Source organism: Cricetulus griseus, chromosome 2 (assembly GCF_003668045.3).
Source record: "Cricetulus griseus strain 17A/GY chromosome 2, alternate assembly CriGri-PICRH-1.0, whole genome shotgun sequence".
Classification (NCBI taxonomy): domain Eukaryota; kingdom Metazoa; phylum Chordata; class Mammalia; order Rodentia; family Cricetidae; genus Cricetulus; species Cricetulus griseus.
In genome coordinates, this window is record NC_048595.1 from 26,094,395 (window position 1) to 26,119,920 (window position 25,526).

Below are 25,526 nucleotides of genomic sequence, written 5' to 3' on the forward strand. Positions count from 1 at the left end.
TGGATTATATAGTTAGCATTTACCTTTTTTTTTTTTTTTTAACTTACAGGTTTTTGCTTTGCTATCTTTTTAGATGCTGTGTGATACATTATAAAAGTAATACATTCAATTACAGTACAAAACAAAGTATAAACTTTATTACTATTTTCAAAAGATTTAATCAGTTTTAAGAGTTTTAATATATATCTTTCCAGACTTTTTCTATGAGTGAGTGTGTGTGTGTGTGTGTGAGTGTGTGTGTGTGTGTGTGTGTGTGTGTGTGTGTGTGTGTGTGTGTGTGTGGTGTGTGTGTGTGTGTGTATAATTATATGAGGCTTATGTTCAGGAACCACATGAATATTATTCCTGCTTTTTTCATTCATCTGTATACATATCTTTCTCTGTCAGTGGCTATAGGCCTATTGTATGTATCCTTTTAATTGCTACTGGGTATTTTATTACAGGGCTGTAATCAGCTTCTCTTTTATAAACATATGAACAATTTAAAATTTTTATTGTTATAAACAATACTGAATATGTTTTGCTATATATATACACGCACATATATATAGTTTATTTGTTCAAGTATTTTCATAGGATAAATATTAAGAGTAGAACTGAATTTTACAGAACTTTTTTTTGTTTGTTTGGTTTTTGGAGACAGGGTTTCTCTGTGTAGCTTTGGAGCCTATCCTGGCATTCCCTCTGTAGACCAGGCTGGCCTCAAATTCACAGAGATCCACCTGCCTCTGCTTCCTGAGTGCTGGGATTAAAGACATGTACCATCAATGCCTGGCCTTTCATGTTTTTGGTTTTTTTTTTGGCAGTATTTTTGTATACATGTTTATATATGGTAAAATTTGTCATCTTAAGGGGAATGTGTTTCTATTTCTTTATATTTACCTCTACTTTTACAGATCTGTGAGTACCTTCTTTCTCTTTGTAGTTTGCTGACATTTTGTTGAATGATGATAATAACTAATTTTCCTAGCCTACATATTGGATTTAGCTGTTGAATGTCCTTGTTGTAAACAGCAGAGTCTAGCTAGAAGAAACATTTTGTTTGTTTATTTATTGTGGTCCTGCAGAAAGTCTCGGGCTTCACATAAGCAGGTGTTCTACTACTGAATAATATTACTCTAGCCTCAGAAGAGAAGTTTTAGATGTACAACAAAATATTTTACAATATTTAATGAGGAAGTAAAGAACAATTTTCAGAGTCTTCAGCAAAAGACTAAGGGCCTCTTTTCTTTGTTGTGTTTCTGGAAAGCAGTTTGGTTTGATTGACTCTTTTTTTTCTTTTTCTGAGAAAGGGTTTCTCTGTGGCTTTGGAGGCTCTCCTGGAACTAGCTCTTGTAGACCAGGCTGGTCTCGAACTCCCAGAGATCCGCCTGACTCTGCCTCCTGAGTGCTGGGATTAAAGGCGTGCGCCACCACTGCCTGCCCTGGGATTGACTTTTTCTTAGTTAGGACCTCACTATGTAGTCCAAGCTTGTCTGGATGGAGCTTAGTATAGGTAGTCCTGGCTGGCCTTGGACTCACAGAGACTTGTCTGCCTTTGCCTCCTTGGTGCTGGACATAAAGACATTTACCACTACTCATAGCTTGATTGGCTTAAAAAAAAGAAAGACTTCTATTTATTTATTTTGGTTTGTCAAGACAGGGTTTCTCTGTGTAGCACTGGCTGTCCTGGAACTCACTCTGTAGACCAGGCTGGTCTCAAACTCGCATAGATCCTCTTGCCTCTGCCTCCCAAGTGCTGGGACTAAAGGTGTGCGCCACCACCACCCAGAAAGATTCATTTTTAATTTTGTGTCTGTGTGTGTCTTTGTATATGCATGAGTGCAGGTCTTTAAGGAGGACTGAGCATCAGATCCTCCTGAAGCTGAACTTTACAAGTTGTCTAACATAGGTGCTTCAGATTAAACTCAGGTTTCCTGCAAGAGCAGTACATACTCTTAACTGCTGAGCTATCTCTCTAACCTCTTGATTAACCTAAAATTTTTTCATTTTATTTTATGCATATAGATATATGTCTGTACCACATGCATGTCTGATATACATTGGATCCTGTGGAGTTATGGGTATTTGTAAGCTGTCATGTGTGTGCAATAAAAACACAGGTTCCTGAACGAGCAGTTAGCTCTCTTAACAACTGAATCTTGTCTCTAGCCTCCAGAAGTTTATCCTTTTTGGAGTTCTAGATTACTTTTATATGTTGTATTTAAAAATTTCTGTCTTGTTTTTATTTGATAGTATAACAGAATTACATTGAGCAGTCCTTTCAATTTGAATAATTTAACCAGCTAACAGAAATGACAGTATTGTAAACTAATTTGGTACTATTGTCAGTTTTAGTAAAAGAAATACTAATATCCATAGATACTAGAGTAATATGAGTTGAATTCTAGAGTACATATTTCCCTGTCATTTTTAAATTTTCTTGTATGTATATTCTTTTAAAATTGAAATTAATACAGAAAAATTATGAGTGGACCACCCTAATTTTTCTCTTCATCTTTGAAATCATTGTTAGTGGTCAGGAAGACAGTCAAAATATTAAAACAGCAGTTATAAATCATTCCTCCACCATAATAGCTCATTTTCACTACTTTTTTTCTCAATACAGATTTTTTATTTGTTTGTTTTTGGAGACAGGGTTTCTCTGTATTGCTTTGGAGCTTGTCCTGGAACTTGCTCTGTAGAGCAGGCTGGCTTCGAACTCACAGAGATCCACCTGCCTCTGCCTCCCGAGTGCTGAGATCAAAGGTGTGTGCCACTACTGCCCAGCTTCAGTACAGTTTTTTTTTAACCAAATAATTTTTATTTATTTATTTTCTTTTGGTTTTTCTAGACAGGGTTTCTCTGTGGCTTTGGAGGCTGTCCTGGAAGTAGCTCTTGTAGACCAGGCTGGTCTCGAACTCAGAGAACCGCCTGTCTCTGCCTCACTCAATGCTGGGATTAAAGGCATGTGCCACCACCCGGCTCCAAACAATTTTTAAATACCTGCTGTAAACACAACCTTTGCTAAGTTCTGTGTATAATTAATAGAAGTAAGATAACTATTTTTTTTTTTAATATTCATTATTGTATTTTGTTTTCAGACGACTTTACTATGTACTCCTGGTTGGCCTGGAGCTTACTATGTAGATAAGGCTGGCTTTAACTCCCAAGAGATATGTTGGGGTGTTCTGTGTAGTATGGGTCGGTTGAAGAAACAAGGTGCTCTAGTATGAACTTTTAAGGCCTATGTGGCAGTAGGAAGGTCCAGCATCTCTGATGGGCTGAACCCTGAACAACCATACTACGTGTATTTATTGATTTTTACCAAGTTATTTTGGGGTAAAGTATTTCCTCATAGTGAAGTATCTAATCTAATCTAATCTAATCTAATCTATGTGTCTCACTAAAGGAACACATCACATGACCTCATGAATTTAGTCCATTATTGTGTGTCATTTGTAATACACAATAATCCAAGAGCCTCAGGTGTGCCAGTGTTTTGTGACCAAAGTCAAGAGAAGACTACAACAACCCTTCAGTAAAACCATGCAACAGATTACAAAAAACAATCACTGTTTTCCACAAAGATTCTTTACTCTTGACCACAATGATTCTTCACGGTCAAAGTACTTACAGAAAACAGCTATTCTTTCTAATGTTAACCTCAGTATAGGGATTCTGTTAAATTCCTACAACAAGATCTGCCTGCCTCTGTATCCCACGTACTGGTAATACACACATGCACCACGACTAGCTTGCATTAAAGATTTGTATTTAGTAAAAGTTCTTGAGATACCAGCTCTTCATTGAATAACAGTTAACTTCATTGATAAAGTTCCTTGAGAACAAACTTGAGTTTTCAAAAGAACATTGCTAATTTGTTCATGAAATAGTAATTCAGAACACATGTGATTCAGAACACATGTTTTGATTACTTATACTAGTTTATAAAATGCTATATGTATATCTTTCCCTTTTAAATGTTTTTTCCTTTTGTTTTTCTGTGACAGGGATTCTCTGTAGCTTTTGGTGGCTGGCCTGGAACTGGCTCTATAGACCAGGCTGGCCTTGAACTCACAGAGATCTGCCTGCCTCTGCCTCCCAGTCCTGGGTTTAAAGGCGTGTGCCACCATCACCTGACTCCCTTTTAAATGTTAAAGAACAGTTTTACTAGGAAAATGAACATGACACACAACCTTGGATAGTTAAATAATGGAAGCATCAGAAATATACTACTGATGTTTTTGAAGATTTGGATTCCACTTACATGCACTTCATTCTTTTAAAAATTCTATTAATTTCATTAATAGGAAAATAGCAGATTTTGTTCTTGTTATACAGTTCTCTCATTCACTTTTTTTTTTTTTTTTTACTTAAGCAGTCTTTAGTGGAAGCTGTGTAAGAGACGACCTACTCCTCCATCTTCTCAATTCTTTCTTCCTTGTATTTGCCCTTCTCCTTTCCTACTTGTCGACTCTTGGCTTTCCTTTCCAGGATCTTCTTGCTGCCTTTGTCCAGCTTTTTTCTTTGATTTCAGAGACTGGGCTTCTCTCTATAGCCCTGGATGTCCTAGAACTCGATCTATAGACCAGGCTGGTCTTGAACTCACAGAGATCCACCTGCCTCTGCCTCCCGAGTGCTGGGACTAAAGGCATGTACCCCTACCGCTCAGCCCTATATTTACTTATTTATTTGTTTGTTTGTTTGTTTGTTTTTCCAGGCAGGGTTTCTCTGTGTGTGTCACCAACGCCCAGCTCTTCAGCTCTTTTTAAAATTTTATTATTTTGTGAGTATGAGTGTTTTGCCTACATGTATGATACCAGTCAGTACCTGATGTCTGTGGAGGTCAGATGAAGGTGTCAGATTCCCTAGTACTCGATGAATATTTGTGAGCTACTTTGTGGTTTCTTAGAATAGAGTCCTCTGGACGAACAGCCAGTGCTCTTAATCACTGAGCCATCTCTCTATCCCCTATAGTTTAGCTTTTAAGTGATAGTTTGAATGCAGGTTTACCTAAAACTAAGTCTCTCTCTCTCTCTCTCTCTCTCTCTCTCTCTCTCTCTCTCTCTCTCTCTCTTTTGTTTTGTTTTTTTGAGACAGGGTTTTTCTGTGGCTTTGGAGGCTGTCCTGGAACTAGCTCTTGTAGACCAGGTTGGTCTGGAACTCACAGAGATCTGCCTGCCTCTTCCTCCCGAGTCTAAGCCTGTTTTTAATCTTTTGCCACTTATTTCTGTGTTTTGTTCCTTCTTGAGATAAAATCCTACATATTTCTGTGTTGGATTGGATGACCTTGGGCTCTCTGACCTCTCTAGTTCTGGAGTTACAGGCACGCTATGCCTGCTTTTGTACTCAGCTTTTTTGAGATATGGTCATATGTAACCCAGACTAACTTCAGATTCTCTGTGTATCTGAGGCTGTCCTTAATTACTGGTTGTCTTGTCTTTACCTACCATGTATTGGGAGCATTAGCTACCACACCTTGCTTAGTGTCAGTGGCTTTTGTTTGTTTGATTTTTTGAGACAGGGTTTCTCTGTAGCTTTGGTGTCTGTCCTGGAACTCTTTCTGTAGACCAGGCTGGTCTTGAACTCACAGAGATCTACTTTCCTCTGCCTCTGAGTGCTGGGATTAAAGCTGTGCACACTCACACTTGGCTTAGGATTTCTCAATTATTATCTTTTCTTTTTCCCTCAGAGAATCGACTCTGATTCTTTGTACTGTTTTTTTTTTTTTTTTTTTTTTTTTTGGTGGGGGGGGTTGTTGAGACATGGTTTCTCTATGGCTTTGGAGGCTGTCCTGGAACTAGCTCTTATAGACCAGGCTGGTTTTGAACTCTGGGGTTAAAGGCGTACACCACCACTGCCCAGCCCTTTGTACTGTTCTTTTAGTTTCTATTTCATTACTTTCTGCTCTGATCTTTATTTTTTGTAATGTTTACTACTTTGGGGCTTGAATTGCTCTTATTGTTCTAGATCCTTGAGGTATATCATTAGTTTATTTACTAGAGTTTTGTTTTTTTTTTTTCTTTTTAAATTTCTTTAAAAGATTCTCATTATGTATGCCTGGTGGCCTAGAACATGCTATGTAGATCAGGCAGACCTTAAATTACCAGGCATGTCTTGCCTCCAACCCCTGAATGCTGGGGTTAAAGGCATGTACCAGTATGTCTGACCTCTAAATTTTTTTTTTTTTATTTTATGTGTAATGGTGTTTTGTTTGTATATATGTCCATGTGAGATCTTAATTGAATCCTTTGGGGTTTGAAGTTACTGTTTTGAGGTGCCATGGGACAATTGGCTAACTGGGTGCCTACTTAATATACATAACTACCTAGCCTCCATGTTCTCCCAGCATCCCTCAGTCTACTTGTTACAGGGCTCTCCTGGCTGGCATACCCAATCCCCAGGGACTGGGCTGCCTTTCTTTTGGCTTTCTTTCCCTGTATAATCCAGCTATTTTTGTTATCCAGCTCCTTTGTCTACCCTTTACTCTCCTGGCTCTCCCATTCCCCTTCTCATCACATGTTCTGGCTCAGGTTCATGTCCACTCTGGATTTTCCCAGATGTCTCTGCCTCTAGTTATGCTCTTCCTTTAATCCACAATAAACTTTCTTGTCAGGCTTGGCCCACGCCTTTAATCCCAGCAGTTGGGAGGCAGGAACGTCTCTGAGTTTGAGGCCAGCCTCATCTACAAAGTGCATTCTCGAACAGCCAAGACTGTTACATAGAGAAACTCTGTCTCAAAAATACACACTCAAAAAAAAAAAAAAAAAAAGCTGGGTGTTAGTGGTGCCTGCCTTTAATCCCAGCACTCGGGAGGCAGAGGCAGGTGGATATCTGTGAGTTGGAGACCAGCCTGGTTTACAAGAGCTAGTTCCAGGACAGCCTCCAAAGCCACAGAGAAACCCTGTCTCGAAAAAGAAACACACACACACACACACACACACACACACACACACACACAATAATAATAATAGTAATAATAGTAATAAAACAAACTTTCCCCTCCTCCATACCTAGAAGCAGTCATGACCTACATATTTTTCCCTTCATTTGTTGCTGAAACCTTACTTCCTGCTAACAGATGCAAAGTTTAGTATTCATATATCAATAAGTGTAATTCAGCATAGATACACTTAAGGACAGAAACCACATGGTCTGAGATGATGCTGAAAACCTTCATAAAAAATTCAACATTCCTTCATTGCAAAAGTCCTGAAGTAACAAGTAATAAAGACCATATACAACAAATATTGAATTGGGAAAAACCGAGGTGACTTCCTCCAACCCTGTAATGATACAAAGATGCCACTCCCAGTCAGTACTCTGCTCAGTCTTAGCTAGAGCCTAAGATAGAATAAATCAAAGGAATACAAATAGGAAAGGTAGAAATCATCAATTTCTATTTTCATGTGATATGATCCTGTACTTAAAAGATCCTAAGGACATCTTCAATCCCAGCACTCGGGAGACAGAGGCAGGTGGATCTCTGTGAGTTCAAGACCAGCCTGGTCTACAAGAGCTAGTTCTAGGACAGCCTCCAAAGCAATAGAGAAAACCCGTGTCAAAAAACAAACAAACAAAAAAAGATAAGAGCTTTTCTGTTAAGATAAACCTGTGTGCACACTTCACCAAAATGGAGATGTTTCATATATGTAAATTGCCTCAAGATTTTCATGATTTTCGGGGAGATTTTCAGTTGTCTATTATATTCATGTACCAAATGCTTACTGATATTGCCTGTCTTTAAAATCTTGGATTAAAATCTGTATTTATCCATTTGCTGTGTGTACCAGCATAAAGCCACTCAAAGACTACACTATGAAGGTCTGATAAGTAAACATCAGAATAAAAAAAAGATTTTATTAAAGACTTAATGCTAGAACCTTTGAAATTGCCAAAGAAAAACATAGGAAAAACGCTTAAAGAGTAAGGAGTAGTCAGGTATTTTCTCAAAAGCAATCCAATCGCATAGGAAATATTACCAAAAGTTGACAGGGTATACAGTGAAGATCAAAAGATTTTGCACCACAAGTCAATGAGAGCTTGCTGAAGGTGAGGGGAATGCCTCTTTGCTAAATGTACTTAAGACAGAAGATTAGTATTTAGGATATACAGAAAGCTGCAAAAATCAAACACCTAAGTAAACAACTACAAACTCAAGTCATCCAGAATAAATTGTCTGATGAATGGAAGAGATACATCTCAAAAAAATGTGTTGTGGAAGTGGAATTCTTAGATCATATTGCAACTTTAGTTTCATTTTTTAAAAACTTATTTTTTCTAAATTATGACATAACATTTTAGCACCAACTGTGTAGGATTTTAATATCCCTACATCCTTAACTCCCCTTGTTATTTTCTGTGTTTTTATTAGTATCTGTTATAATTAATATGAATTACAGTTACTGTCTAGGGGTCTTGATTGGATGTTTTTTCTTTTTGCCAGTTAAAGAATTAAAAGGCCAGATGCATCTCTAGCGTCACAAGTAGCAGTAGGGAAATTCTCAAACACAGAAGACTAAATCAGCCAGCAAAGAAAGACGTTAGTTAGAAAAGAGGAAACGTGTATACGTGTACAGCAAGCACACAGAGAGAAATCCTGCAAAGCCGAGGGGCACTGAGGAGCTGGAAAATGCACTCTTCTCATGGGCTGGGCTTTTAAATTCTTACACTGGGTCTTCCTCCTCTAATTGGGTTGGTGGTTGATTGCCCCACAGCTGTGAGGTAAACTTCATCATGATCTGCCCTGAACTTTGGTCAATCCACCAGCAGCAGGGCTAGGGTTTTTGTCTTAGGTCAGAGAATGTGGAAGAATCCAGCCATCTTGGAAGCTCACCACCTTTATTATCTAGTCGTGCCCCCTCCTGTTTGCCTATCAGGGAATCTAAGTCCTGTCCTGGTCTCTCAATAGCTCACTGTAGTTTTTGATTTGTATTTTTTTAATGTTGAGTGGCTGGCTGGCTTGATGGCTGTCATGTCTTTGTAGAAATCTCTCTTCAAGTCCTTTGCCTGGCTAGTGTCAGGTTATCTGGGGCCATTTTGTTTAATAAAAAAATCATTTATATATCCTGAGTATTAACCTTTCCCAGATATGTGGAAAATCTTGGATTTCATTGTTTTATCTTCTCACTGTGATTATTTCCATTGATGTATAGAATTTTTCCAGTTTCATGTAGTCTATTTTCTATTTTTGCTTTGTGAACTGTAATTTTGGTGCCTAGTTCAGGAAATCATTGCCAATTTTAGGATCATGAAGCTTTCTATGTGGTTTCGTTGAGAAAATTTGTAGTTTTGTGTTTTACATTTAAGATACACTAGAATTTTAAAAAGGCAGATGTGGTGACTGGGCCACATCTGTAGTTTCACTACTCCGAGGGCTGTGAGTTGGAAGCCAGCCTGGGCATGTAGTAAGTTTTAGGCCAGTCTGTGCTAGAGTGAAGTCTTGCCTCAAAAAAAACCCCAGACCAATATGTGTATTCCCGTGCATGCATGTGCATATGTGTGCATATAAAAAACTGAAACCAAGCCTGTGCCAGGTACTAGATTCAGGTTTTCTATTATAAAATTTCCTCTGTTAGTATTCTTGTCATGTATTTTCCCTAATAAAATGTAAGAAACCACGTTGTACAGGCTGTGAAGATGGTTCAGTGGGTAAAGGTGTTTGTCATGCATGTCAGGCGACCTGAGTTTTATTCCCCAACTTACATAAAAATGGAAAGACAGAACCCATTTCACTATATGTCCACATATTCACTGTATGCACAGTACATATGTGCTCTCCCTACCCCATATACACATAATAATAAAAATAGGGACTGGAGAGAGATGGCTCAGTGGTTAAGAGCACAGGCTGTGCTTCCATTGGAGGTAGGTTTGATTCACATGACGGCTCATAGCAGTCTGTAATTATGGTTCCAGGGGATTTGTTACCTTCTTCTTGCCTCTGAGGGCATTGTGTGCACATGGTGCACAGAGGCGGAACATATGCAAAGACAAAACACTCATACACATAAATGTTAAAAATATAGAGTATGGTATATAGAATGCTGTTTTAAGATGTTTGTTACAGTATTCTGTCTTTAACATTTATTGGTCTGTGGCAGGGTTGGTATACTTTTTAAAATGGAAGATAATAAACATTTTAGACTTTAGATGCATGAAGTGTTGAAGCAATATAGCTATGTAATGATTCAGCTGAAATGTCACAAAGCAGTATGTGAATAAGTTAGTGTGTTTGCTTTCAATAAAAGTTTATGGACGCTTTCAGTTCCATATAATTATCTTGTGTCAGAAAACATTCTTCCTTTGATTCCCCCCAACCATTTGAAATGTGAAAACTATGATTAGCTCATGTGAATATCAGAATAACAGGTGGTTCTTGGGGTTGGCACCAGATGTAGTTTACTTACATTTGTAGGTGATTGCTTATAAGTAAGGAATGCAAATTCTCAAGTTTTGTAGGAATACTAAATTCAATTCCTATGGGGTAGTGGTGATACACACCTTTAATTCTAGCAATGACAGAGTAAGGTGAATTTCTGTGAGTTTGAGGCCAAACTGGTGTACAAGACTACACAAAGAAACCCTGTCTTAAAAAAACAAACTAGCCGGGTGTTGGTGGGTGGCGCACGCCTTTAATCCCAGTGCTCGGGAGGCAGAGGCAGGCAGATCTCTGTGAGTTCGAGACCAGCCTGGTTTACAAGTGCTAGTTCCAGGATAGCCGCCAAAGCCTCAGAGAAACCCTGTCTTGAAAAACAAAACAAAACAAAATAAAACAAACAAACAAACAAAAAACTATATATATTCTGGAGAATTTAATTCATTTATTACCCCCCCCCCCCAGGGTTTCTCTGTGTAGTTTTGCATCCTGTCCTGGATTTTCGCAGGCCAGGCTGGCCTCGAACTCACAGAGATCCATCTGCATCTGCCTCCCAGGTTCAGGGATTAAAGGTGTCCAACATCAAAGGTTGGTTCCTTTGCATTAGTGAATTAGTGTTGTAGTCACCTCAAGCCTGGCCCATACCTTGAAAACTTAAAAATTATTAAGAGAATGGGAGTTACAATATGGAACTCACTTTATGTATTTACTTGTTTTAAAATTATTTATGTTTGTTTGTGTGTGTATTGTGTAGCTGGGCCATGTTGTATTTACAGAAGTCCGTGTACAGCTTGTAGGAAACTGTTCTTTTCTTCCACCCTGTGGGCCTGGGAATTAAACTCAGTTCAACAATCTTGGTTTGGTGTCAGGTACCATTCTGCTGGTCCTTCATTTTTGTTTTAATTATTGTATTTCCCCGATTAAGTAATCATTAATATTAATCCAGCTGAATATTTTTACTGATCATTTTTTATTTATATATTTATTGGGCATTATTATTATTTTTTTTTTTCAAGACAGGGTTTCTTTGTGTAGCTTTGGAGCCTATCCTGGCACTGGCTCTGGAGACCAGGCTGGCCTCGAACTCACAGAGATCCACCTACCTCTACCTTTTGCATGCTGGGATTAAAGGCGTGCACCACCAACGGGCATTAAAATTTTTTATGAGATGACTATTTTGTTAAATTTGTTGTGCATTTCCCATTGTTGCTGATCTTTATTGAGTTATGACAGTTCTCTAAATATTTGGTACAATGAACTTTATAGTTACTGCATTATTGTTTTATCCACTGTAATAACATTTAGCATATGTATATTCTAATTTAAATGTAATTGAATGATAATGGATTCATTGTTATTTTCCTTTGTGGTTCACAATTCCCCTTTATTTTATTTTGGAGGATCCTAGGTTGGAAAGGTAGATTATAGGGGTGTAGGCTATATTTCAGCTGGTAGAGTGCTTGCTTACTCAGCATGTCTGAAGCCTTAGGTCTCTAGCACTGCATGGACCAGGCATGGTGATAGATAAGTGTAATCAGCATTTGGCAAGTAGAAGCAGGAAGATCAGGAGGTCAAGGTCATCTTTGGTTACATAGCAAGCCCATGATTATCCCTAGGTATAGGAGATTTATCTTAAAAAAAAAAAAAAAGAAAGATCAATTATATTCCAATCAGTGATCACTGGGTTTTGCCTTATTTTTTTGTTTTTTTTTTTTTTTTTTTTTTTGACAGTTTCTTTGTATAGTCTTGGCTGTCCTGAACAGCCTGGCTTTCTGTAGACCAGGCTGGCCTTGAACTCACAGAGATCCACTTTGTCTCTGCCTCCCAAGTACTGGTATTAAAGGTATACATCATCATGCCTAGCTTCTGATAAACTTTTAAATTTAATGTTGGGTAGGTAATTTTTTCTCTTGTCATAATGTTAATGAGTTGTCTTATTATTGTTTAGTAGTGTCTTCTAAGTGTTGTGCAAAGTCACTGAGTTTTATTTGTGCCAGTAAGAGTTAAAACCCTGTTTTTTAAAATTAAGCTGGCTATATAATATGTCATGACAGCCTGATGGGAAACATGCCTGAAAATTGACAAGGATCCTTTTACTTATTCTTGTCCTGTTTATATCACACTTTTGTTAAATTTTGTTTGTTGTTCGTGTGAGTTAGGGTCTCAGTTGGCCTCAAACTTGCTTTTGTAGCAGAGGACAGCCTTGAATTTCTGATCCTCCTGCATGCATTTCCTGAGTGTTAGACTTATAGCTATGTGTTTTTATGCCTTACATGGTGCTTTGGGTTGAATCTACAGCTTTGTTCATGCATGGCCTGCACTCCTTTGACTGAGCTGAGCTCTTCTTGCTATGTTCTTAGCAAAACAAAACAGCAAAAACAGAAAAATGTACTAGGATTGAATTTGCCTTAAGTGTATGTATATCTGCATCTTGACCATGAGCTTGTTGATGTCTTACAATTTATCTAAACATGATGCCTTGTAGGTTAAAAAAAAAAATTATAAAGAATTTTTGTGGTACTCCTTTTTTTCTTATTTTAACATTTAAAGTTTTCTTTTTTCATTTTATTTTATGAGTATGGGTGTTTTGTCTGCATGTATGTCTGTGGACCACGGGTGTAGTACCTATAGATATCTAAATGTGGATCCTTTGGGACTGGAATAACAGATGTTAGCTTTCAGGTGGGTGCTAGGAATAAATACAGCCCAGCTGTCTAGAAGAGCAGGTACTGCTGAGTCATTCTGCCCCTAAGTTTTATCTTTTTCTTGTGGCAGGCCTTCCTATATCCACCTCTCAACTTTTGGCATTATAGTTATTAGCTACCATGTGCATGTACCATGTAAGCTTTATTTATTTTGGTTTTTTGAGACAGGGTTTCTCTGTGGCTTTGGAGGCTGTCCTGGAACTAGCTCTTGTAGACCAGGCTGGTCTCAAACTCAACAGAGATCTGCCTGACTCTGCCTCGTGAGTGCTGTGATTAAAGGCGTGCACCACCACTGCCTGGCCTCTAAGCTTTATTTAATTTGGATAGTTTTTGGTGTTAATGTATACAGTTGCCTTCTAAATAGTTTTTTTCTTTTATATGGTGTGTGTGTGTGTGTGTGTGTGTGTGTGTGTGAGAGAGAGAGAGAGAGAGAGAGAGAGAGAGAGAGAGAGAGAGAGAGAGAGAGAGAACGAGAGAAAGAGAGACTGATTGTATGTGTATATGTGAGAAAGGTAGGTATATGTTTGTGTCTATGAGAGAGTGTGTGTATGTGTGTATGTTTGTGTGTATGTGAGAGGGGTAGGGGTGTGTGTGAGAGAGAAAAGGGGATGGGGGCGAAAGAACAATTTGTTGAAGCAAGGTCCCCTCATGTTTCTACTGAACATACTGGCCTTTGAGCTTCTGAGTGATCTTCCTGTTTCTACCTCCCATTTTGATCCTAGGAGTGCTGGGATTACAGATGCGCACCCCCACGAAAAATAAAAGACCCAGACACTAATATTTGGGGTTCAAGCTTCAAGCTGAATATCACAAAAGCAAAGCAGTCAGCTACTAATTCTCACTTCTAGCTCAGGCTGAAAGGGCTGATCCATGCAGGAGCTTTTTACCGAGTCTCAAACTGTTGCCTCTCCTCAGTGTGGCTAGAGAATGAATCCTCTCTGAGACCTTGCTCCTGTTTCATATACCTCCCTAATGGGATTAAAGGTGTGAGCTATGATTCTCTTTAGACTGATTCACTCTTGTGTAGATCTAGGTGGCCCTGGACTCACAGAGATCCGTCTATCTCTTAATCCTGAGTCCTAGGATTAAAGGTGTGTACCACCACCTCCTAGCTTTTGGCTGCTGGATTTAAAGATGTGTGCATGGCTTCTAAGGCTTGTGGCTGACTTTGTTTGCTTTTCTGCAAGCTTTACTAAATCATACATAATATATTACTACATCCCCCCCCCCCAATATCTTTTCCTTTTACTGGTGGCAAAGATCAGTTTGGGGTCTAGTATACATGAAGTAGGTACTTTACTCTGGAACTCTTTATTTTTCATTTATTTATGTATTTACTTTTGTATTTTTGAGACAAGGTGTGATGTGGCCCAGGGTCAGGATGACCATGCTGTATAGTGAGGCTGACTTTGAGTTTCTGATCTTTCTACCTGAAATTCCCAAGTAAGTACTAAGATTACAGGCCTGGGCCACCATGTCTGGCAGGGACGTTTTATTATTATATATTATATTGTAATTTTTTCATGTGGATTGGTATTTTGCCTGCATGCATGTCTGTCAGATCCCTTCAATATAGAGTTACAGGCTGTTGTAGGCTGCAGTATGGGTGCTGTGAGTTGAACCCAGGTCCTCTGGAAGAACAGCTGTTGCTTTTAACCACTGAGTTATCGCTCTAGTCCCTATTTTTATATTTTAATTAGATTTATTATATCAGGCAGGTACTTACCTGCTGAAGCAAGGTAGTGTTTATTACTTTTAAAAAGTTTGTTTTGTTTTTGTATGTTTGTATGTGTGTCTGTACACAGGTATGGAGGTGTTGCCTATGTATTTATGTATGGGTGTGCAAAGATGGAGGTGATTTTTCTGTAGATCTCCACCTTATTTTTGAGACAGAGTCTCTCACTGAACCTGAAACTCTATACTTTAGCTAGATTGGTTGTTCAGCAACTCCTGTGATCTACCTATCTCCCCATTCCCATGGTGAAGTTGCTTGATATTTATCTTCTACCATTGTGTTACGGATTTGAACTCAGGCCTGCTTGCAGCTTACACAGTAAGCATTTTTACTCACTGCACATTTCTCCTGCCCTTTTGGTTTTGAGACAGAGTCCCTATTATCTCGACTGATCTGAAACTCCCAAGTAATCTTCCTACCTTAGTAACTCGAGTAAACTGAGACTTCACACTTTCTTAAGTATCCTTCCTTCCTTCCTTCCTTCCTTCCTTCCTTCCTTCCTTCCTTCCTTCCTTCCTTCCCCTTCTTTCATTTTAGGCTGTTTGTCAATATATTACATTTTAACATGATTTTGTACGTTTACACAAATTTTATCAGGGTTGGGTATAGATGTGAATGGTAAAGTGGTTACCTAGCCCACATAAAACACTGGATTGGGGATTTAGCAATGAAAGAAAAGAAAAAATTGTAATTCTCTGAAACACATACATGTACTTACTTTTTAGAAGAATCTGTTGTTTCATTTATATGTGTTTGTAATGGAGTCTCATGTTTCCCAAGTTAGCCTTGAGCTTGCTATGGAGCTGAGGGCGATCTTGAACTACTGACCCTCTTGCCTGTACTTCCTGTGTTCTGGGATTACAGGTGTGTGCCAGTGCACTTGGTTTTGTTTGTTGCTGGGGATCAAACCCAGGCTTCATGTTTGCTATGTGAGAACTCATCCAACTGAGCTATATTCCCAGCCAGTGAATCAATGTTTTTGTTATATATTTGTATTAATAGCAGGTCTAATGTTACACTAATCTTGTTATAAACACCCTTTTCATCATTCATTAAAGTATAATGACTACTTTCAAGTAAGAAGTATTTTATTATACCCTTCTATGATTGTTTCTAAATTTTCTTTTGAAAATGGATTATTTGTATTTATAGGTTCTTATTATAAGAATGATCTAAATAACTCCTGATAAATGCAGTAAGATTTAAAAATAAGTATGTCTCTATAGTGACACACTTTAGAATCATCTAAAATTTTTTCTCACAATAACTGGTCAAATCACATAATTTCTTTTTTGTTTTGTTTATTTGCAGTGCCTGGAAGTTAAATTCTCTTTGCTAAAACTTTTAGGACTTCATTAAATAACATTCAAGGTAATAGTCACCTTTGACTGATTCCTGATTCCACTTGAACTAGTTATTAACATTTTGTTATTTGGTGATAATTGCTGTTGATTTTTATCAAATAGGCTCTGGTTGCACACCTTCAATCTCAGTGCTTTTGGGAGGCAGAGGCAGGCATGTCTCTGAGTTTGATTTACAGTGATTCACCTGCCTCTGCCTCTGCCTCCTGAGTGCTGGGACTAAAGGCATGTGTGCCACCACTACCTGGCCAATCATTACTTTTTGAGTAGGGTTTCCTGATAAAACTGAGGGAGCCTCTGTCCCTCTGTCCTTCTGTCTTCTCATTCCTTTTCCTTTCTGTTTCACAGGTCGTATTATGTAGTCCATGTTGGCCTCAGCTTGTGATGCTTCTGGTTCTATTTCCCAAATACTAGGACTGCAGGTCTTTGACATTTAGAGATCTCTCTCTCTCTCTCTCTCTCTCTTTCTCTCTCTCTCTCTCTCTCTCTCTCTCTCTCTCTCTCTCTCTCTCTCTCTCTCTCTCTCGGGTTTTTCGAGGCAGGGTTTCTCTGTGGCTTTGGAGGCTGTCCTGGAACTCACAGAGATCCACCTGCCTCTGCCTCCTGAGTGCTGGGATTAAAGTCATGGGCCACTACTGCCCGGTCTTAACTATAACTTCTAAAGTTAAAATTATAATTACTATTACTTTATTTCTGAAAATTATTTCATTTTAGAGATTTATTTTTTATTTTATGTGTATGAATGTTTTCCAGGCAACATGTAAGTGTACCAGGTGTGTCCCTGGTGCATGCAAGACCCAGAGAGGGCCATGGATCCTCTGAAACTGTAGTTACAGATGGGCATTGAACCCTGCAAGAATAGCAAGTACTCTTAACTGCTGAGCCACTTCTCAAGCTCATGAGATTTTTTTATTTTTTTATTTTTTTTAGACAGGTTTTCTCTGTGTAACAGCTCTGCTGCTGCTCTGTAGACCAGGCTGGCTGAAACTCAGAGATCCACCTACCTCTGCTTCCTGAGTGCTGAGATTAAAGGCATGTGCCACCACTGCCCAGGCGTAAGATAGAATGCAGTGATCAGAGGGAGGGACTAGGGTAATTGGAGAGCAAAGGCTTAGAGAGAGATTTTTGGGAAGGAGAGAGAGCAAAGAAAGTTTTGAGATTAGTGATTTGTTTTTCAGATCCTTAGCTTGTACACGGGCATAAATTGTCATAATATGAAAATTTGGAAATTGAGTGTGTCTTTTCTGGCCATTGAGACTGATTATCTAGTTTGTACCGAGGCCAAGCCTTATTGCAATGAATGGAATCTCTGAGTCTAAGGAAGGAAAGAGATTTGAGAAAACAGGCAAGAGGAGTTTATGAGTTTAATGAAAGTCCATTGTTAGGTCAGGTTTCAGCAAGTGAATGAGATGAGAGAGTGAGAGACAGAGCAGACAAGAAAGCAGTAAAGAATTTCTGAGAGCAACAAAGCAAAGAAGAGGTGGGAAAGAGAGGCTTAAGAAAAGGGTTCATAAATAGGAAGAATCTTTGGTGACGGTGACAATCCAAGTGTGACCCTAAAGGGAAAGAGACTTGTCAGATGTCCAAGGTGTCCTTTGTTCATAGAGTAGGATACTCAAGAGGATGAGGGAGGTTACCTGACAAACCAATTTGATTTTTGTAGTTAAGTTTCAGAAAGACAGCAAGACTCCAGCAAGCCAATGAAAGATAATCCGGGCAGCTCCATGAGGACACTTGAGTAGCTGAGGAGAGATGAGTGAGTAGAAAGGGTGGGAGAGACAAGGTGCTGAAAAGGCGGAATCTGAAATTTGGAGTCAAATATGGTTGATGGCAGGAGCCAGCAGAAACAATGATCAGTTCCCAGGAGGGTCATGTTGACAGTTTGGTTCAGTTAGGAGAGACAGGGCCTTTTTTTAAGGCCCATCGGTAGAAAGAATGGTTTATTGGGGATCAAACTGCTAAGACTAACCTTCTGGTATGTGTGCGTGCATGTATACACGTGTGCACACGGAGAGAGTAAGTAGCAGAATGATGGAAAAGCAAGTGGCCTTCTTGACAGTCAGCAGCAGGGTGGGAGTCTTTGAACTGAAACAGGCTGTTTGAATTGACTGAGAATTAGATTCCTCTACTGAAGGTAGTTGACCTTAAGGGCGGGTTAAAGGAGGTTTGTGGAGGACAGAGCCTTTAAGCTTCTGTTTACCCAGTAACAATAGTCCTTCTATTTAGGACCTTTTTTTTCCCCCAGCACTGCAATTGGGGGATGGGGGGCCACTTTGGACTTAAGTGTGTATGAGAGCATAGATATCTATGTTTTACTTTGTGTATGTGGAGATCAGAGGACAAATTTTAGGAGTGTTTTCACCTCTTCTGTGGATTCCTGTGATCAAACTCAGGTTGTTAGGCTTGTATGGCAAGTACTTTATTAAGCAATTTTGTTGGTCCTGCATTAAAATTTTTTCTGCTTTGCCATCAGGATTTGGGAATTTGAAAAGCTATATCATATTTTTTCCTTTTTTAGCTAAAGGGTTCAGCTGGGTGGTCATGGCAAAACACTTTTAATCCCTGCTCTTAGGAAGTAGAGGCAGGTGGATCTCTGTGAGTTTGAGGCCCGCCTGACATACAGAGTTAGTGAGTTCCAGGACAGCCAAGGCTACACAGAGAAACCCTGTCTTGAAAAAAACAAACAGCAAGAAACAAACATAAGAAAGAAAGGGTTCACTGCTTATCCTGTCTGGCCTAGAACTCATAGAAATCCACCTCCTAAGGGCTGAGATTAATGCCCCCACATCTGGCCACCTCATTTTTTAAAGTAGCTATGTAATAGGCTATTGATGTAAGTACTGTAATTAATTTGCTTCACTGGTGAAAAGAGATGTTGTATCCAGTATCTTCCTATCTATCTATCTATCTATCTATCTATCTATCTATCTATCTATCTATCTATCTATCTATCTACAAAGATTTATGTAGCTCAATCTGGCCTCAAACTAACTTCTTTTTTGTTTACATTCATTCCTGTCATCAGTATTTAACTGATGTGTTGGGAAATATTCTTTGCTAAGGATTAAACAGTACATATTTTAGGCTTTCCAAATTCCATATATGATCTGTGCTGAAATCTCTTCTCTTTATATTTCATGGCCTTGGATCAGAGTTTGCTAACTGTGTCCTGTAGCATTCTTGTCTGAATGCCATTCTGTAGCTCATTATATCATTAATTGGCATTTCTCTTGTTGACTGTTGGACTTTCCGTATCTATGGAATGTTTGTTAAAATCCTCACTTTTATATGTATTTGGATGTTTCTTTATTGCCGTTTATGACACAGTACAATGAAGTCGTTTTAACTAGTTTATCCTTTGCTTTTGATTGGTTTACTAGTCTTTGTAGTTACATTTTTGTTTTATATTATTATTCAGTAAATTTGTTTTATACTGTTTTATTGTCTAAAGTATTGGGTATTATATTCTGAATTAAGAATTGTAACATGGCTTCTCTTTATTTCCTTTTAATGTTTGAACTTAGGTATATCTGGAAGTTTCTTCGGTTTGAGTTGCATGTCAGGTTTTTCTGAGTGACTATTTCTTTCTGTCCTGTTCCTTGACTGTTAATGTAAATAGATAACAAAAGTTGCTTGCAATATTTCTTGTTAGTATTGATCTTTTAAAATTTCTTATAGAACTTAAATTGGTGATCTTATAATGTAAATTCACTCATGAAACAGTTTCTGACACACAGTACATGGCTTGCTAACAGTGACCAAAAGCTGAATAGAGAATATGACTTCAGAATGCTGGTAGAATGGTAAAATGCTGGGTTATGTATCTCCCTAATCTCGTATGAAGTTTTAAGTAATTGGAAAAGAGGGCTCAATCCACCTGAAAATATCTCCAGTGTTGCTCATCCTGTGCAGTCTTTTCAGTTCCTGCCTGTTTCTACTGTATGCCATGAGAAAGTAAGCATGCTGACGCCTCACCTGCTACTTCTCTAGTGTGTATTTCCTTTAAGGTTTTAGCGTTGTATCAGATGTGATGGTATGCTCCTTTAGTTTCAGCATATGGGAGGCAGAGACAGGCAGATCTCTGAGTTCAAGGCCACTCTGGTCTACAGTGAGTTCCAGGACAGCCAGCCAGGGAAACATAGAAAAATCAGGTCTCAAAAAAAACAAAAAAGGGGAAAAAAAAAAAGAATTTACCATGTGTTTACCATTTATTGTGTGATTTCATTTTAAATTTATTTATTTTAAATGATTTATTTTTATTTTGTGTACATTGGTGTTTTACCTGCATGTGTGTCTGTTTGATGGTGTCCAGTCCCTTGTAACTGGAGTAACAGACAGTTGTTACCTGCCATATGGGTGCTTGGAATTGAGCTCAGGTCCTCCTGAAGAGCAGCTAGTTTTCTTAACTGCTGAGCTATTTCTGTAGTCCCTATTTATTGTCAAACAGTCTCTCTTTTATGTAGTCCTGGAACTCTCTGTGTATACCAGGTTGGTCTCAAACTCAGAGATCTGCCTGTCTCTGCTTATTGAGTGCTGGGATTACACGTGGCTGTAAAGATTTAGTTTTTAAATTTTATGTATGTGGGTGTTTCCATGTATGTAAGTGTGAGTGTCTGGTGTCTGCAGAGGCCAGAATAGGGTATCATTCTGGAATTACAGATGGTTGTGAGTCAATATATGTGCTGGGAACTGAACCCAAGTCCTTTGCAAGAGCATTAAGTCCTTTCTGAGAGCATTGGGTGTTTTTAACCTCTGAGCAGTCTCTATAGCCCTTTTTGGAAAGCATACAAGGAGATTTTCCCATTTTCGTTATTCCACACTAATTATCAAGCATTCTACTGATGTAAAAATATAAAGGGTTTTTTTTTCTACTTTTGGTTTTGATTTCATTATGCGCTCCAGTCTTGATTTTTTTCCCCAGTTGTCATAATGTTAGTAGCCCCCACCCCCCATTTTTGTAGCTTTGTAAGTAACAGTAGCCATCTTCGGAGTTGTTACCATTTTGTCCTTATAACTTGTGGTAGTATTTATTTACCAGAGTATGTGCTATGAATGGATGCATCTTTCTTTTAAGAATACAGGGGACCGTGGGTGATCTTCAAGAGATATGGAATAGCTTGCATTTTAGAAAAATGCCTTTGTAGAAGGTACCATGAAGGAAAGCTTTATTTGGACTTTTCATAGTTAAGTCTTGGTTATAGAAAACAAATGAAGGATTTTATCAGATTATAGATCCAGGTTAAAGATCAGAAAGCTATTAATGTCTTTTGTCTTTCCTTTACGTTGTTTTTAGCAAGTTCCAGTTTGCCTATTCTTGGACCAACTTAATGTGATTTAGGCATAGGATTTGTAAGAGTATAGTTAACTTTGTAGGTAGTTATGCAGATTTAGTGCACTGAAAATGTACAGGAAGAGATTTGGACAGTTATAATTAGATACTGAATAGAAGAAATGAATTTTAGAGACATAAAGTATTATAGTTGATAGAAATTATTCCTGGGAAAGGAGAATTAAAATAATTTTCTCTCAAATAATTGTTAGTTGGTGAATCATTTAATCAAGTGAGGGAAAAATAAGAACTACCAGTTGAATGTAGGTACCTAAATCTACCTTGGGATCTATTTATTTTTATTTTATATTTGTGATTTTTTGTTTTTTGTTTTTTGTTTTGCCTGGATGTTGTGCATCCAGAAAGAGGGTGTTGGATTCCTTTGGAACTAGAGTTACAGAGGGTTGTTAGCCACCCTGTGGTTTCTGGGAATCAAACTCATATCTTTTGGTAGATCTTAACCATTGAGCCATCTCTCTAGTCCCACTAAATCTGTCTTGGAAGAAAAAAGTAAGTTGAAGCTTGGGTATAGCTCTGTGGGAAAGTGCTTGTCTACCATGAAAGAGTCCCTGGCTTTCATCCTGAGGCACCGTGGTTCTAAAAAAGAAAGAAAAAGTCAATAGCACAAATCAAAGTAAATGCAAATGAATAAAATAATTTAGTCTGAGTATATGAAACAGTCCAGAATCTTGAAGAACTGATATTGAAGCTACAAACAGATGGAGAATAAAATACATCAATGTATAGGAAGTACAGTATCAAAGAGATAAGTTTTATCCAGCAGGGATACACAATTGGATATGACTATGATGTCAATGAGGGTAATTCTGTTGGGAAGTTCAGAGACCAATGAACTAATGCTTGGTTGTTAAAGTAGAACAAACTAGGTAAAACTTTTTTTTTTTTCTTTAAACAGGTTTGTGAAAGAAAGGTGAATCTTTGTAATAGGACAGACTTCAGCATATAGTTAATGAAGGCTAGCAGGATAGCTAAATTTATTTTTTTGTTTTCGTACTTAGCATAGTAATCCTTAACTTTATTGAATCTGTGTTAGTGCAGAGAAAGTGAGATTCTGGGACTAAAGACCTGGGTTATATTATAGTTAGTGTTTTGGTCTCAACTTTGCAGAACATGTAGTATAAAAATTATAATTATTACTTTCATATTCCTTTCTATGTTTATTAATTTGAATAGCTTTTTAAATACATAATTGTCACTAAGCCTCACCAAAAATTTATTTTCAAGGTGAGTATTAGATTGCTTTATATACAGATTGAGAATTTTTTGCTCTGATTCTGAAGTTGGTGCTCTTTTCTCTATATCAGTTTGTTTTCTTTGTAACCTGATGTAGTCTTTCAAGTTTAGGTTTCCTGTTTCCTTAATTGTCAGATAGGGATAATATCATCAGAAATGTTAAATGAATACTATTGTAATACTACCTATATTTTGTTTGACAAAGAAGAAATATATTGGGTTAATGGCAGACAGACCTTATAACTGCAGTCATCCTCACACTGTCACTTGTCTAAACAGTTTCTTACTTTTTAAGGTGGTGTCATGGATACAGAAATGTCTGAAGACACAGACCACAACTTAACTCCTACCCTTGCCAGCATGTCTTATGGAATGCCGAATCAAACAGGATCTGAGAATTCATTGCTGGATGAAGATGATTATTTTTTGAACTCTGGGGATCTTGCAGGAATTCCAGTCGTTAGTAGTGACAATGAGGATGAACAGGATTTTAGTTCAAAGGACAATCTTGTTTCTTCAATTCATACTGATGATAGCTTGGAAGTAGAGAGAAGAGCCTCTCATCATGAATCAGATAATGAAAATGAAATACAAATTCAAAATAAATTAAAAAAAGACTTTCCTAAACAGTTTGATCAGGTTTCTGTCTTTAAATCAATACGAAAAGATTTTTGTTTAGTAAGAGAAAACAGCAAAGAGACATTTCCTGGAAAGGAGAAAAATAGAGACCTAACTTATCATGAACGTGAAAAACGGTTGGATAAACCCCATAAAGGTTTGGATTCAAGGTTGAAAAGCAGTTTTTTTGATAAAGCAGGTAATAATTGTTGGCATAGAACCATAAAGCACAATAACAAAATACTGACAATGGAGCTTTTATTACTCTTTATGTTAAGGGAAATATGAACAGTTTTAAACTCCTTGTAAGCTCTCATTTTTATTTTCTCCTTATTCTATAAAGTGATTGAATTTCTCCTCATAACATTTAGTTGTATTGTAATTGGTTGAAAGCGTATTTTTTCCTCTTCTTGGGTTGCAATATTTTGATGAAAGGCAAGATGCTTATATCACTTGTTCAGTTCCTTTGGTTGAATATTAGAATCTGAAGTTGGACTTAGCATCTTTGTCCTGTAAACACTGATTTAAATTCTTACCTCACCCGTTAGTCTAAACTAGGGAGTTGAAACAAATGACCTCCACGTTCCATTTTAGAACTTCATTGAAGTTCCTTTTGATTCTCTTTGCACAGTGCACCCTGTATTCTAGCTCCAGTTCTGTTCTTGAATAGATCACACATTTCTTGTATGCTTTCCCTTCTTGCTGTTTCATTTTTCTCTTACTGTATATATACACCTGTAAAGTTACTTCTTATCCAATGAAGCATAATTCATAAATCTTTCCTACTTTACAGTCATTCCCAAGAATGGTTTTCTTACCTCTATTTCCACAGAGTTTTGTTTTATGCCTTATTTATAGTATTTGTTGGCTTGTTTTGTTTTTTCTTCTTGAGAGCCAGATTGTATCTTACTCATCTTTGTATTCTTGGAACTTAGCCTTTTACAAGAAGATTGTAATCCTTCACTAAAAGTTAAATTGATGTTTAGGAAGAAAGTACCTACACCATATCAATCCATGTATTTCTTTAGGCAATCCTAGGAAATGTATTATAGAAAGAACAAATCAGTATTGTGAAGGACAACTGTTTAATAGAATATATATTATGAGCAAGGGTATATTGCATTTCTAATATGTGTGAATATGTATATATATACATATATATATATATATATATATATCACATATGTATTGACAGATGTTGAATTCTAGGAGTCTTTTTTCTGAAGGAGCATGTGTAGTAATAGAAAAGACAAGTCGAGGTAGATAGTAGAGGTGTTAATGATGAGTTGAAGTAGACCAAGATTGAATGTGTAAGATAAGATAATGATAGAAGAGTATATGTGGGGCATTGCAATATTTAAATAACTGGGGTGTTAAAGTGATTGCTTTTTTTCACTTTTGAGACAGAGTCTTAATCTTCAGCTCAAGCTGGCCCGGACTTGCTGCAGTTCTCCTGCCTTGTCTCCTAAGTGTTTTAAATAGCAAGTGTGTGAGCCACTACACCAAACCTAAATTTGCTTCGCTCCCTGATGTGCTTTGTTTATATTAGACTCCAGACCTTTTGGCATGTTAGACAAGTGCTCTCCTGCAGAGCCACATTCCTAATTCACGAAATTCTTCTGAGAGTAACATAATAAACAAGGGATGTTTTCCTATAGAGGTGAGTTTTGAACTGAGCAGAGTCTGAAAACTTTAGTGTGAAGACAGGAAACAGAGACTTGGGCAACTTAGCAGAGCTGCAGAGGAAAGCAAACATTTTTGAGAGCGTAGTAAATGAAGTCACCAGTCTGTTTGAGCAAAGAAAGGTATGTGGTAAGGATGAATGGTAGTGAGACCAGGTTGTTTGGAACTTAGAATAAAACTTTGAGTTCTTTGGAGTCTAGTTCACTCTTTGTTGGAATAGAGAGATAATTTCAAACAATAGCTTTTTAGGTCATTCTTTGTAAGATTAACTGTTATTCATATACATGTGTTTGTTTGTTTGTTTTCTTTCAATAGCTAATCAAGTTGAAGAAACATTACATACTCATTTACCACAAAACCCAGAAACAAACTTTAGGGTAAGTTTTCAGTGTGTATGTAGATTGCTGTTAACTGTGGCAAGTGTCAAAGTTTTCTTTATGTCACTTTCAAAATTCTGCTTGTGTTAGACAGAGCACTGAAT

The 25,526-nt window shown here is 37.7% G+C and overlaps 1 protein-coding gene across 6 annotated transcripts in view; it reads left to right on the forward strand.

Annotated features, from left to right (window-relative positions):
- Nucleotides 1-25,526, forward strand: part of Zmym4 (zinc finger MYM-type containing 4) — a 120,084-nt gene that overhangs the window by 25,999 nt on the left and 68,559 nt on the right. For 3 of the 6 annotated variants that reach the window (XM_027399308.2, XM_035439606.1, XM_035439607.1), the window contains exons 3-4: nucleotides 23,040-23,561; nucleotides 25,361-25,422. In XM_027399308.2, coding sequence (XP_027255109.1) covers nucleotides 23,040-23,561; nucleotides 25,361-25,422 — 584 coding nt within the window. Of the gene's footprint in view, nucleotides 1-14,423; nucleotides 14,509-16,111; nucleotides 16,172-23,039; nucleotides 23,562-25,360; nucleotides 25,423-25,526 lie in introns of all 6 variants that reach the window. The other 3 variants (XM_027399311.2, XM_027399310.2, XM_027399312.2) reach the window with 3 other exon arrangements.